Here is a 13,893-nt window from a genome sequence, read left to right on the forward strand (position 1 = left end):
ACACAAAATATGCAATTCTGCTGTGGAGCACTAAAATAAAAGTTTTTTTATTTGGAAAAGAATGTTGTGTTTACACTTATATCCTGTGTTTTTTGTTATGTTGTTTGATTAAAAACTTCACATTAATTTAAAAATACAGAAAACACAAGTACCACACATTTGGTTAACTAAATTGCACGATTTGTAGTGTCTTGTTTGAATAGATGTTTAATAACTGGAAGGTATTATTCAAAAATGTTAAGTTCATAGTAAAATATCTTGTGGTAAAGTAAAATATTTATTTTTTAAGCTCACAAATAATGTGTTATTGGTTGTAAAGTACACGTGGGAAAAACATTTTATATACGTCCAGGTCGGACTGGACCGATTTTGGACCTATTTGGAACCTTAGTCAAGTTCGGCAAATGTGTAAACCTCAAGACATAATTTAATGCATTTCACGATGTTAAACAATATGGTATGTGTTTATTTTATATTTTAATGTACACACGTAAATTATGCAGCAGTACATCTTATTATAAACATCCAGAATATGACATATTTAGTCGTCCGTGGACGTCCAGAAAAGACGTGCATTTCACGGCCAGAAGACGTCAAAGACGTCGGTTGGATTTTCATTTTGGAACTATTTTTCAACCATGACGGGACGTGACGGAGGGACGTATTTTCAACGGTAATCGGACGTCCAAATGTTTGCTGAGTAGGCACATAGTTTGTGCAGAAAGTGGAAGCTGAAGCAGCATGAGGCGCCAGCACGATCACTTGCATTTTTTTCAGTGGGAGCAATGTAAAATTATCCGTCATTTTTGCTCACAAAGGTACGAGTAATACATCAAAAAGCATTACAGCGTTTTTATAAAATAAAGAAAACAAAAATGATGCGCTTTGTCTCGTTCTAGAACAGGAGCGCTTAACAAAAATAAAGGGAAATCCATGCCTCACAGACCTGATAAATATTTATATAGAAAGCTTTAAATTATTACTTAATTCAATAAAACAAATTAAAACAAAAGCTCTTTCATGTAATCAGTAAAGATTAATTTTTCTCTAAAGGCGCATCCAAAAAAGAGATCTTTGCGACACTGACTCAGAGTGCACTAGTTTATTAATAAATAATTTAGATTTGTCCTTACTCTTTCCAAGACACATTCATTGTTATTACTTTTGCCGGTGCCATGTGGCAAGTTTCATCTTAGTAAATTCAGTACATTTATTTAGCCTTTAAATTTAAATTAGCATTTAGCCTATGTCTATACAGTAGAAATCAAGGGTAACCAGATATGTTTGGTTACATTCTACAAAATATCTTTTGTGTTCCACAGAAGAAAGTAAGTCAAACAGTTTTGGAACGAGAAAATTATTTTTTATTACAGAAAGATTTTTTATTACATAATTTATTAGCAATAAATTTCCTGCATTCTAGCTCAGACTCAGTGCTTTACTGTGTGCATTTCAATGTGACAAAAATGCATTATTAAGTTTTTAAAATTTGAATTCAGCAATTTCTATCATTATTCATTTCTGTCCCACATTTATTTACTCCAATTTATTTAAAAATAAAGAAAACGGATTTCCTTTACTCGTGTCACAATGAACCGAAACCTAGCACATTTTTCCTTTCTTTATGTTAATGATTTAAGTAAAATATAGACTATTTATATGTTTCTGTGCCCTGGTCCGCTGATGCGCTTCTCTGACAATGACCTGTTTCAATGTCAGCAGTTCACTGACGACTTGTCACCAGATTTTGCCGTACAATTTCGTTCGTTCACGAAATTGAAAGTGATCAAGACATGTCTCCGGAGCACAATGTTTCAATAAAGACTGTCCAGTTTAGCTTTTCTAGTATTAGAACTCGGAGAGCGCAGAGTTCTGGCTTGCTTGTTTGTGTTTGTCAGTTAATAAAAAGAATTACATTATAAGGAAGAATGAAAATGCTCACTCAGATGAACAAACCACAGAACAGGTCACTATGAAATTCATGGTGGTTAGAAATGATGATGATGAGACTCTTGTTTTGGTTAATGTTTGAATAATACAAGATTATGTATGCAGTACACAAGAGTTGCCACAAAACAAAGGCTTTAAACACATCCTATGAACATTCTTTAATGTAGCATATCACTCCACTCTTGGGCCGTAGAGTTCCTGTGTCTTTAATGTCGAAAGACTGACCAGGAACCAGACTGAACTCAAATCTCTGAAGTAGTTTGGCAAGCACAACTTTTGCCTCCATCTGAATATAGAAACAGAGTGATCAAGATCACAGCAAATTTGGAACTTGACAAAAAAAAATTAAAAAAGAAAGTATTAATCAAACAATCTAACGTATCCAACACATAAGGCATGTTCTGAAAGTCTAAAAATAGTAAAAAATTCACCTGTGAGAAGACCTGGCCCAGACAGGTTCGCGGACCAAGTGCAAATGGGTAATAGCAGAAATAAGGCCTTATAGATAAGAACATAATTAGAAATCAGCAGATTTCACGCCAAAATGTCACAATATAATGGTTTGTTCATGTAGTAAGTATCATATTTATGAAAATAAAAGGACTCATGTACTAGTTAAACTTAAAATTACACCATGTAAGACTCTGACTCCTGTAATGCTAATCGTGTGGAAACACTCATACAGTACAAACAGACATATCATACAGTTTAATGTAGATAGGCATATAGTAAAAAAAGTTGCACACAGTTGTTGTATTGTAGTTTTAGTGAATGATTACACATATAACATAGATTCATTGCAATAAAGGTGTTACCACAGAAATCGATAACTCAGAGATTCATTAAAAAAATGTCAGGTTTTATCTCGTTATTACTGTAATTCTGCTGTGAATGAGGCATAAATGCTGAAACAGAAGCTAAAATGAGACTAAAATAATGACTTACTTTGGTGCATTCACATCAAATCTCTCTGGATCAAACTTCAACGGATCTTTAAAATACATATCCATTCTTTGGGAGACATAAGAGCTGAACTGTATGGAAAGAGTCTGAAATTATTGAAAATTGTCATGCTTTCATATACAATAAAATTAGTAACATTTATTTTGCCACTGTTGTCAGAATTTATTGCTGATTTAAAATGTTATAAAATCTAATTTTGCTAAACAATGACTTTCTTTCTCTGTTCAGTTAGAAATGAGCTGTACTTGTTGTACTAGAAATTAGAGCTCTTCACAGGACCCGAGACCCGAGGTATGTTTAACTTGTGTGTAATACCCGAGTCGATCGGAGAACATCGCACCTTCCAGTGTCAGTCACCACTTTGTACATGTTTTGTAACTTGCATCTTAAAATTATGATAAGAAAAGTGTGAGAAGGAAATAAAAAAAAGAAGAAGATTAAATAAATAAATAAAAATGCGTGTCGCGTGACCGCAGCAGCGAGAAGCAGAGCGCAGGAGGAGTTAACGTAAACGGACGGTCGGTGATCATGGATTCCTTCATGAGTGATGTGAAATGAAAATGAACAGTCACATTAATGTTGTCTGTGATGTTTACACTGCATTAAAATAACGCGCATGAAATGTTTCTATGGCAACCAGAGCTGGCGACTTTTACCAAAGACCAGAGCCATAGAGAAACTCTGCCAAATACTATAGAATACCCTTAAGGCCTTAAATGGACTTTGCTTTTACTCTGCTATAGTACACATAGCATTCTTTCTTACGTTTATAATAATACGGAAGAACCATCTTGTTATATTTTAATTTTTTGGTCAGGCTCGGCTCAGAGAGCACAGTGATAATAGAAAATATGGTGGAAAAAATACACTCTTTTCAGAATAAGCTATTTACGCTATCAAGCTGTCTCGTGCTATAATAATAAATTAACTAATAAATAAAACAATTGCGCCGAGTCTTTATTACAATCTGCAAAAGTATCGTTATTGTAGTTCAAAAGGGTAAACACAACGGTCGAAGTTGACTTAGAGAGAAAAAAGTATTGCATTGGTCATTCGTCACCGACCGTGACCGCGAGTAGCCTGCCCTAAAGTAACTATTAAAGGTCCACTGAAGTGCCTTGAAACACGCAGCCTTATTCTATGTGGTGACGTACTTTTAACTGAAACAAAAACATATCGCCCAGCCCCGCCCACTTATTTTGAATAGCCAATAGCGTTCCATTTATATCTACTCGGGCCAGAGCCGTTAAGCTCGATAAAGCCGCATTTGTAGCTTATGACAGCCACAGACTAATAAATTACCCCACAGATTCAATATGAAACTCCTGCTAAAATAAAATAGTGATCATATTCATGCTGAGGCTGTGTAGTTTAATACATGCCGATCGCACATATGAGCGCATATGATCTGCTCCAAGTGCACGGTGATATCATCAAAATCGTTGATTCATATTGGCGGAAGTGACGAGACTAAGTTTTGAATGCCCATATCTTGTAAATGCGAATTTTGTCGTTGTTTTGAAGCACACTAGCTCATAGATAATCTTAAGGCTAATATATTCATACTAAAAGCCAAAAAACTTTCATTTTGATTTCAGGGGGACTTTAAAGCTGGAATAGTGGATTAAAAAGGGTCTTTCTGTCGGCAAGAGAGAAGAACAGCCTAACATGTAAATGTACTGAAGGAGGTCTGTATGCAACGCTACTAACAGTAGTTTATGCTAAAAAAGTTTTTTTTTTTCCTTCACAACTTATTTATAGTTAATAGCAGTTTGCTGTGCAATATGTGCCGATCGGGTACAGTCGGGTCTGTGTCTTCCCAGCAGAGTTCGGGTCCAACTAGTAAATTTAAGGTATATTTCGGGTTTTCACGGGTTCGGGTCCCACTTTAAAATAAAATACGGGTCCGGGTCGGTTCCGTCCAGGACATTTACGGGTCTCTTCGGGTTCGGGTACGAATTTTTGGACCCGTGAAGACCTCTACTAGAAATAGTCGCACTGGGCCATGATGTACCATGATGCCTACAGAATCAGTTGATACTCACAGCAACAGCACAGCCCCCTGGAATTTTCAGCCCATTTATAACCATGTCCTCATGTAGCCAGCGATTGGTTCCTGGAGCAGTTGGGTACAGACGCAATGTTTCCTTCAACACCTACAGCATTGAGTCAAAAACACAAAGAGCATTTAAAGAAATCGATACAAAACCATTTGTGCTTGTAGCATGTCAAAGAACATTTCTGTAGACCACCCTGAGACAAGTAAGTGAATTTTCCAAGGTCCTCATATGAAATGTCTCTTTTTGTCCCAAGGATTTCATCCACCTCTGCTTTAGCCCTGGGAAAGAAAATAAACTATAAAGCATTGTAAAACAGGGCTGATGGAATATGTTCATTTCCAATAAGTGTTTTACCATTTATATATCTCAGGATGTCTCCCTAATTCCATAATTGCAAATGAAAGCTGATTGGCGGTCGTCTCTTGCCCTGCAACAGAATCAAACGATATGTATAACTGCAAGGGTTTATGAACAAAAAAATATCAAACAAAGCCACAACTCACCAGCAATGAAGAAAGTCACAAAATTGTCCAACATCTGCTCATGATCTTTTTCATTATTAACATTTTCCTCCTCTAAAGCAAAAAAATAGAGAAGAAAATTATTTGGAGAAAATGAGATGGGAGTTTCTCGACAGACCTAGACAAGACAAGCATTTGAGGTTTAAAAGTATATCATTTTTTTGTTTAAAAAAATAACTGATTGTTTCACTAGATAAGACCCTTATTCCTTGGGATCGTTTAGAGCCCTTTGAAGCTTTTTGGAAGTTCAAAGTCGCAGGCACCATAGAACTCCACTATATGGGGATAATTCCTTAAATGTTTTCCTCAAAAAACACAATTTCTTTTCGAATGAAGAAAGACAAACATCTTGGATGATAACAAGTACATTATCTGTACATTTTTGCTCTGGAAGTGAACTCATTTAACTTAAGCCATTTTCTATCAAGTTTGCACTGTGTTATAATTGCTGATCTATGTTTACATGTGTTAGATGGATGTCTTTAGCTCTCAAGTTGCATCTTGCACCATATGAGCTGCATTAAAACAACGTCAAGTAAAAAGTTTTTCCACAGTTCCCAATAGTTTTTAAATGTGTTTTAACACTGAGGTAATCTGTTCCTTCCAGTTGCTGTTTAACTTGTATATGAACTATAATTACTTAACTGCTTTAATAATCACTACACTGTTATAGGTTTAAATGTAGTACAGCATGATTAAATGGTTAATTTGGAAAAGACATTTAATTAAATAATTAATTGCAATTTTTAAATTTGCACAATTTTGCAGACAATTTAAGTATTATAACCATTTAATGTCTGAGCCATTTAAGAGCCACATACCTGCCGTTTTGAGGATTTGTGTGAGAATGTCTTTGGGCACGTTTTCTCCATTTTCTATTGCTGTCTTCCTGTCTTGTATCCATTTCTCTCCCGTTTTACGCAGGAGTTCAACTGCATCTTTAATTTGCTGCACAGTCTTCCAATTCTTGGGAAAAAGCTGAGGGAAAAAAAGGATTATATAGCATTAACCCCAGTACTTTGGAGTACCTTTAGATAAATTATCTTACCGCAAAGAATGGGTCTCTGACATCGTACACCATGCCCTTTAAACAAAGCTCAACTGCATTCTGGAAGGGGCTGTCAGTTTGCTTCAAAAAATTTAAATCAACACCGAAAGCCACCTGTGGATGAAAACATAAGTATGGACTAAGAGCTAATTTGACCTTCCTTGTATTAGACCTTCCTTTGAATAAGTGGGAAGTATGAAACCTTGCAAATGACGTCAAGTGTGACACAGTTGACCAGGTCATGCATGATGACAGGTGTTTTTGTGTCGGCTATTTCCTTCAGATGGTCCATCAGGCGCTCAGACATCTCGTTAAAAGTGCCCATCAAGCCTCGTAAGTATCTGACGGATAAAATAGAATCAGCTAAGATGCATTTCTATCTGACTTTAGTATATCAGAGATGTTCTGTATTGACTCACGTGCTGCTAAAGGCTGGATCCATGATGCGACGCTGCCTGTACCATACATCATGATCCACAGCTGTTATTAGCCCGTTTCCCAAGAACCTGAGATTGAGTTTGTTTTCTTTTAATTCAGCTAATTCATGACATGTATGTAGTGACATGTATTAGTTACCATTATTTGTTTATAAACCTTGATTTTATTATTATTTTAATCACAACAGGTTAAATTTGACCATATGAAATGGTTAGATGAATTTTCTTTTCTATTGCCTATTGTCATATTTCTTATTGTCAAGGAGACACACCTCCACTCACATCATTACTGTTTCTATGCGTTAAAATAATGCTTTAAAGATTTGCATATGCAGGGTAAGAATTGGGGAAGTGTACAGGGAAAGAGGGCGGGTCCACCTTGGGGCCCACCACCTTCATGTAGCCAATCAAATTAGGCTCTCATGGACTCTCCATTTACTCTTTTATCAGTAAACAACACACGCCAAAACATTTATCTTCATTTAGTTCAGGATCATACTTTTGTCCAGATTTGACTAATGCAAAAAATTGAACTTCAGATCAAAACAGTTATTTTTGAATAATCGACTCTGGGCTTGGAATATTTCTTTATTTAAATAATTTAACAGAAAATCGAAATACAAACAGAATGAATTAAAGAGATTGTATGACAATTATAATTATTATTATTAGCCTAATTATTTTTATTATTTTGTTTTGCTTGAGAAACAGAAAAATGTAAATTAAACATTTTTTGTTCATGGGTAAAAACAAACAAGCTTATTGCTTTAAAGGGGTAATCGGATACCCAATTTCCCACAAGTTCATATTATTCTTTAGGGTCTTAATGAAAAGTCTATAATATACTTAGTCTCAGCCTCAGACGTCACGCCCACGGAATGTTGGCTAAACGTCTGATGCATATGGTACACTTAACTGGAAACACTTCAGGAATGTCGAAGTCGTCATCTGATTGGTTGAATTTGACCGGATTTCCGGGAGACGCAAGTGTCGCGTTTATATTTGGTCCTCCGGGAAACAAAGCGCAGACTGCTTTACTCAGCGTTTTGCTAAAAGGTGCTTATGCAGACGCCATTGTTGTTATACACTTTTGCGACATTCGCGAACAAATTACTGACTTACTGCTTGTTCTCCCTCTTCTTATTTAACTTTCAATGCTGGTTATTTCAATGACTGACTTGTTGCACGCCAGTCTGTTATTGTGGGGGCATTTCCACGCCCCGAAACGTGACACTGAACGAAACGAACTGTGACTGATTGTTTGACATGTTGGTCAAATGGCCTTATGGGCGGGCCTCGGCCAATGAAAGCTGCCATGAATTCCAGACCTTCAGCCGTCAGTCTGAAGGTCTGGCTAAGCGAGATTATAATATACTTGGTTAAAAATTCTCAATAGTAGTTTAAAAAAACACCCTTTTACCTCGTCAAAATCAGCTCTGCAAAAAAATCTACTCATATTATTGCATGCTCCTTTAAATGCAAATGAGCTCTACTTACCCCGCCCCTCTCTGCCAAGGGATGATGAGCCACGATGTTTACTTTAGCCGCATTCAGCGGTGAAATTTGCCAACAAGCACATTATTATGAAAGGCCATTTGCAAAGATGCATAAAAAACCCTTATACTCACTTCTGCTGTGGGTGAAGCTGCATCACAAATGATTCACACGAACATAGACGCATATGTAGATTGGCTTTCCTTTAAAAAATTAAAGTAACGTTAATCCTCTGCGTCTTCAGCGGCTCAGATGTCGGAAGTAAATGAGTCGACACAATGGTGATCAGAGTCGGACTGTTTTAGCCTGGTGAGACCAGGTCAAAGGGGATATTACTTTTAAAGATGAAAAAAAAAAACACTGGGTAGATTTTTATCAGTGTAGGGCAGGGGTTTTCAAACCTGTCCTGGAGCCTCCCCTGCCCTGCACATTTTGCTTGTCTCTCTCATCTAATACACCTGATTCAAATCATCAGCTCATTAGTAGAGACTGCAAGACCTGAATTGGGTGTGCCTAATAAGGGAGACATACAAAATGTGCAGGGCAGGGGAGGCTCCAGGACAGGTTTGAAAACCCCTGGTGTAGGGTGTTAAATTAAACTTTTGCTATGAGATTAGACTCGTATTTTTTAAAGCAGTCGGTCAACATGCCTCAAAGGAACACTAAAACATCAAGCAAATCAGAGACAGAGCATAACCATCAAGGTGAGGATAATGCTACTGTTAGCTCGGATGCTAATACTAGTGTTTCCGAACTGGGCCTACGGCACATTATTACGGAAATCACGGAAAACCTTTCCAAATTGAAAGATAAAAAGTTGAGTCCACTTTCACAGCTCTTGCAACAACGGAACGAAAAAATTGATGACCATGAAGGTCATCAAACCCGATTGAAGGTAAATTGGAGATGCTAGAGAGACGAGTTCGGGAGTTAACAGATCATTTGGATGATTTGGAAAACAGGGGCAGAAGGAAGAATGTACATATTGTTGGGCTTCCACAGAATGCAGAAGGTGATTGGCGTGTTGTTTTTTGAATCTTGCCTGCCGAACTCTCTGGCCATTCAAACTAAATTCAGCTGCATGAAGATCGAAAGAGCCCACCGCGTTCCAGGCAGAGCTGTCAAGACAGCGTCCCCGTATCAAAGGGCAGTCCTGGTAAGATTTCATAACTATGTGGACAAGGAATGGGTCATCACAGCAGCGAGAGGGATGGGTACCGGAGAGCTTTGATGTTCGGAAACTCTAAGGTAAAGATTTTCCAGGATTTCGCTGCTGCGGTTTTGCGTAAACATAAGCAATTTGACAAGGTCAAGAAGCATCTGAGGGCGGCAGGTGCCACTTATGCACAGCTTTATCCTGCCTCTCTCAAAGTCACACACCGGGGAACTACCAACCTGTTCCAGGATCCATCTGAAGTGGATAAATTCTTGTTTGTCACAGGGGGGAATATCCCCATCTTTTTGATGAGGACTTTGTTCCCATTCGTTTAGCTTACTTTTATTGTCATGCATGGCAATGAGAATGACTCAGGTAATGTGTGCATACATTGTCAGAAATATATTTATATATTGTCTCTAATTTGCTATATTAGGCCCTCTGTCATATTTACATGCTTTGTGCGTTTAAGGTTCACAGGACTGTCAGCGCTACAGGTTAACTAATTTTCTTTTGTCATAGTAAAGTTGTCGAGTAAAGACTGATTTGAGTTTGAGTACAGTTTGCACTGTTCATTGTATTATAGTTACATGTTCCCTGTTTTCTTTTTTTTTGCACCTTTCAACTCACCTTTAATGTTAGCATGGGACTGAATTTTTGTTATGGGAAACATTTTTGGTCGGATATGTATTTTTTTTTTCTTTTGCCATAAAACATGTCAGCTAGTATGCTTAAGATGGCGGAGCAGAGAGCTCAGGAGGCCATGGCGGGTCAGAAAGCTCGGGAGGTCATGGCGGATCAGAGAGCTCAGGAGGCCATGGCTGGTCAAAACTCTCGGGAGGCCATGGCGGAGCAGACAGTTTGGAAGGCCTTGATGGGTCAGCCTCCACTGATTTTTGCATTTAACATAGAATCGCTCCAGCTCACCAGATGTAAAATGTTTAGGAAATCCTCCACAAACTCCTCCAATGCCTGTTCTCCCTGCTGGAGATCAAACAGAAATTCCTCAGCCCAGTTCATACTTTTGGTGCTGTCTTCTGTCACGGGTTGCTGAGGGTGAGGAGCCATAGGGAGCCAGGAGTAGAAAACAAACTTATTTAATGAAAACAAACAAGAATCCAGGGAAGCACACAACCAACATAACATTAAGACAGCACAAGAGAAACTGAGGAAAAAAAGACTTATAAGGGTTGGCAAAAGGGAGTGGCCAGGAACAAGGGCAGGTGGAGCAGATTAAACTAACGAAGGTAAGGAGGCCATTCTAGATGCACCGGTCATTGCAGAAGTCATTTTCAGCTCAGCGTTGAGACTGATGCAGAAGAGATATGAGGAGAAAAAGATAGATGATCAGGCTCTGCAGCTCTGTATGCCAAGGAAAACGCAGACTGCACCACCTCCACCTCCTCGGCAGACCCCTCCAGCTTTCGCATTCCTAGACGCCAGAGACTGCGTGTAAATGCAGCAGGTCAGTGCAGCACACCAGAGCAAAAACCCACTTGGCCCAGGAAAAATTATCTGCCTGCACCAGCTCAGACAGACCAACCAGCTCCTCATACTTCCCAGGTGGTGAAGAGGAAGAAAAAGATGGTTTTAGGGGATCTTCCTGAGGGAAAGGGGCTCACAGCCCCCCCGTTCACTAGTCCCCGACCCTTAGTTGTTCAGCGAAAAAGTGAATTTGGATGTTTACAGATGTTCTGTGAGAAAAACTGGGCAAGCTGGGCCAGGGGATGCAGAGCAGTGAAGAGAACAAGAGATGGGGCAGTGGTGCACACCAAACCACTAGTCACAAGCACTTTTCATGTTCACAATTAAATAAAGTTTTCACTGTTTTCCCAACAAATGTTCCAAAACATAACACCACCTCTGGAGTCATCGCTTCTCTAAAGGTGGTGAGCCAAGAAAACTCTGTCCAAGCGCTAAGTGTTCGCGCATGCGCAATACAGACCACAAACTAATTTTTGGCAAGATGGCGCCAGAACGCTGCAAGTAAACTATTGACGAGAATGCAGGAGGAGATTATCTCCCTGTTGAACAAAAGGGCGATAAGAGTGGTCCCGATCTGCTGTCCAGGGGAAATCTCCTTTACTGGGAATGGAAACTGAACACGCAAGTGGCCAGTCAGATCTGGAGCATATATGGCAGGGCGAGAGTGGATCTGATTGCATCACAGGACAATGCTCAATGCCTGTTTTTCTCTCTGAAAGATCACAGCGTGCCTTTGGGAATAGATGCGTTCCCAATGATAGCGTTAATATCCCCAGCCCTTTACAGAGTGACGGAGAGGGGATTGAAAATGATTCTGATCGCTCTGCAGTGGCCAGGGAAATATTGGCTTGTGGAGATCATACATATGCTGTACGAAGAGCCGTGTCTTTAAGGCATTATTTTAATTCAATAGGTTTCCTCCAGTCAAATACACATATGAAGGTTGTAAGGCTAATAAAAGCTAATAAACATTAACTAAATGTCACAAAGTCCACATGCTTAGATTTAAATTTCATGGGGCCTCTAAAATACAAACTTCTACAAGATGATGTTAGTGTTAATGTGTAGCCCACTGCTATCAATGTAGAGACACTGAGACTAGACTACACCTAGCGCAATGCTATGACATATCCAGAACAAAATACAGCTTACCGTTTTCCAAATAATTTAAAGAGGCGTTTGTACACAAGGGGATCTTTGAGATACTTAGGTGACATCAGGATTGTCTACAATAAAGGACAAAGAGTTTTTTTTATATATTTTCTTAATTACTTCTGATTATCAACATAACTGAGACTAAATATTTACCTTTGTAGCCTCAGGGCAATGAACTGCAATCACGACATAGTGAAAACTGTTTATTCTGTAGACAGGGCCATATTTTTCTCCCCTTAAAACAAGAACATGGTTAGAACACTTTACTAAATATCCCTTATAGATAAAAAAAAAAGTATCCCTACATCTATATAACTTTATAGCTGAAGTGAGGAAATTCCTGCTATTGAGTAAAACAACAGTTCACTTTTATTATAGTTCAATAAATTAGTATTTTGTTGACATCATCATCAAGTGTTCATTTAAAAAAATGAATTTATTTAATTTTTTGATGTTGGTTTCATTTTAATGCAAAATCAATACATGTGATAAAATACTGTTATGTAACAGTGACACATTTTGTAGGTGCAGGGTCAAATTAATAAGACATTAATCAAGTCAATAATTAAAAAAAAAATCTGGAATGGAAAAAATGGATTCATGCAAAAGTGTTTTGCACTTACCACTGAACAAACAAGTCGTGTACAACGCTGTCTGAGTTCAATGTTCTAGAAAAAGTTGGTGTATGTCCCAGCAGAAAACTGTCAGGATATCAGTTTTCATGTTAAATTTTCTTAGGTATCCTGCTGTAATATATGTTTATGTAGTAGCCAGTCTAGTATCAAACACAAGTATAAAGAGAACAAATTCTTAAAGTTTCTTACTTGTCTCTTGGAGGTCCGGGTATATGGTCATATTTCTGATGAACATGATGAACATACAGACAATATGCAAGAAATGCACAGAAAACAGCAGCAAGCAGGTAACACACAATAAATGAGACCCATTCTAAGATCATGATGATGCGCTTACAGTAAGCTGCTCAGTGTATAATGAAGAAGTTACGTCTGTTTGCCTTACTTTATTTCCGGGGTCTCTGAACCTTGATTTAAAGGTTTTTGGACGATAGAGGGCGGTACTAGGCCTAGTCTTTTTCCATCCTTAAAATAAGCTAAAAAAAAAAAAAGGCTTTCCACAGAACAGTTCAGATTAGCATTTTATAAATGTTAAATGTACATTTTAGTAACACATTTGTACGCATTACTGGTTAATATTGTAAGTAAGATAAAGCAAAAATATTTATTTCGAACAAACAAGTGCATGAGTCGTTTGCTTTGAAACATGATCTCTGTCCTGCTTGTGTCCCACAGCACTCTTTAAAAAAAAGTCGCATATTAAATGTATTAGTCAATTTCTTAGGTAATTTGTAATAACCCATTATTAAAATCAAAAATTGTAACTGTATCATTTAATGGACCTGAGGTAACAACTTGCAAAGTTCAGTTATATATATATATATATATTCATAATTTTTATTGGTACACTTCAGGCCCCTTACTAATTAAGCATTGTTTAAACACCACATCCTATCAAGGAAGTACCTAATAAGGTATACAGTAACTGTAATTAATACCAAGTTCAAGAAAGTATGTTTTGTGTTTTAAAATGTTTATTACTGTTCATT

The 13,893-nt window shown here is 37.8% G+C and overlaps 1 protein-coding gene across 1 annotated transcript; it reads right to left on the reverse strand.

Annotated features, from left to right (window-relative positions):
* Window positions 1-458: 458 nt before the first annotated feature.
* Window positions 459-13,283, reverse strand: cyp46a1.2 (cytochrome P450, family 46, subfamily A, polypeptide 1, tandem duplicate 2). Its single transcript, XM_073853250.1, has 15 exons — window positions 13,094-13,283; window positions 12,893-12,970; window positions 12,423-12,504; window positions 12,267-12,340; window positions 6,962-7,048; window positions 6,745-6,883; window positions 6,543-6,656; window positions 6,316-6,472; window positions 5,477-5,548; window positions 5,328-5,400; window positions 5,169-5,251; window positions 4,959-5,071; window positions 2,896-2,984; window positions 2,382-2,448; window positions 459-2,236 (listed from the first exon to the last, which is right to left on the reverse strand). Exons 1-15 carry the CDS (start codon window positions 13,225-13,227, stop codon window positions 2,096-2,098), a joined length of 1,503 nt encoding a protein of 500 aa, XP_073709351.1. The 5' UTR covers window positions 13,228-13,283; the 3' UTR covers window positions 459-2,095.
* Window positions 13,284-13,893: the final 610 nt, after the last annotated feature.

Source organism: Garra rufa, chromosome 13 (assembly GCF_049309525.1).
Source record: "Garra rufa chromosome 13, GarRuf1.0, whole genome shotgun sequence".
Classification (NCBI taxonomy): domain Eukaryota; kingdom Metazoa; phylum Chordata; class Actinopteri; order Cypriniformes; family Cyprinidae; genus Garra; species Garra rufa.

Excerpts from the sequence above, each read along its gene's own strand:
- cyp46a1.2 (XM_073853250.1), bottom strand. The coding sequence starts at position 13,227 with ATGATCTTAGAATGGGTCTCATTTATTGTGTGTTACCTGCTTGCTGCT. Across the intron at positions 12,971-13,093 it reads CCCGGACCTCCAAGAGACAA|TTTTCTGCTGGGACATACAC; the intron begins GTAAGAAACTTT and ends ATATCCTGACAG. Across the intron at positions 5,549-6,315 it reads ACAAATCCTCAAAACGGCAG|AGGAGGAAAATGTTAATAAT; the intron begins GTATGTGGCTCT and ends TTTTTGCTTTAG.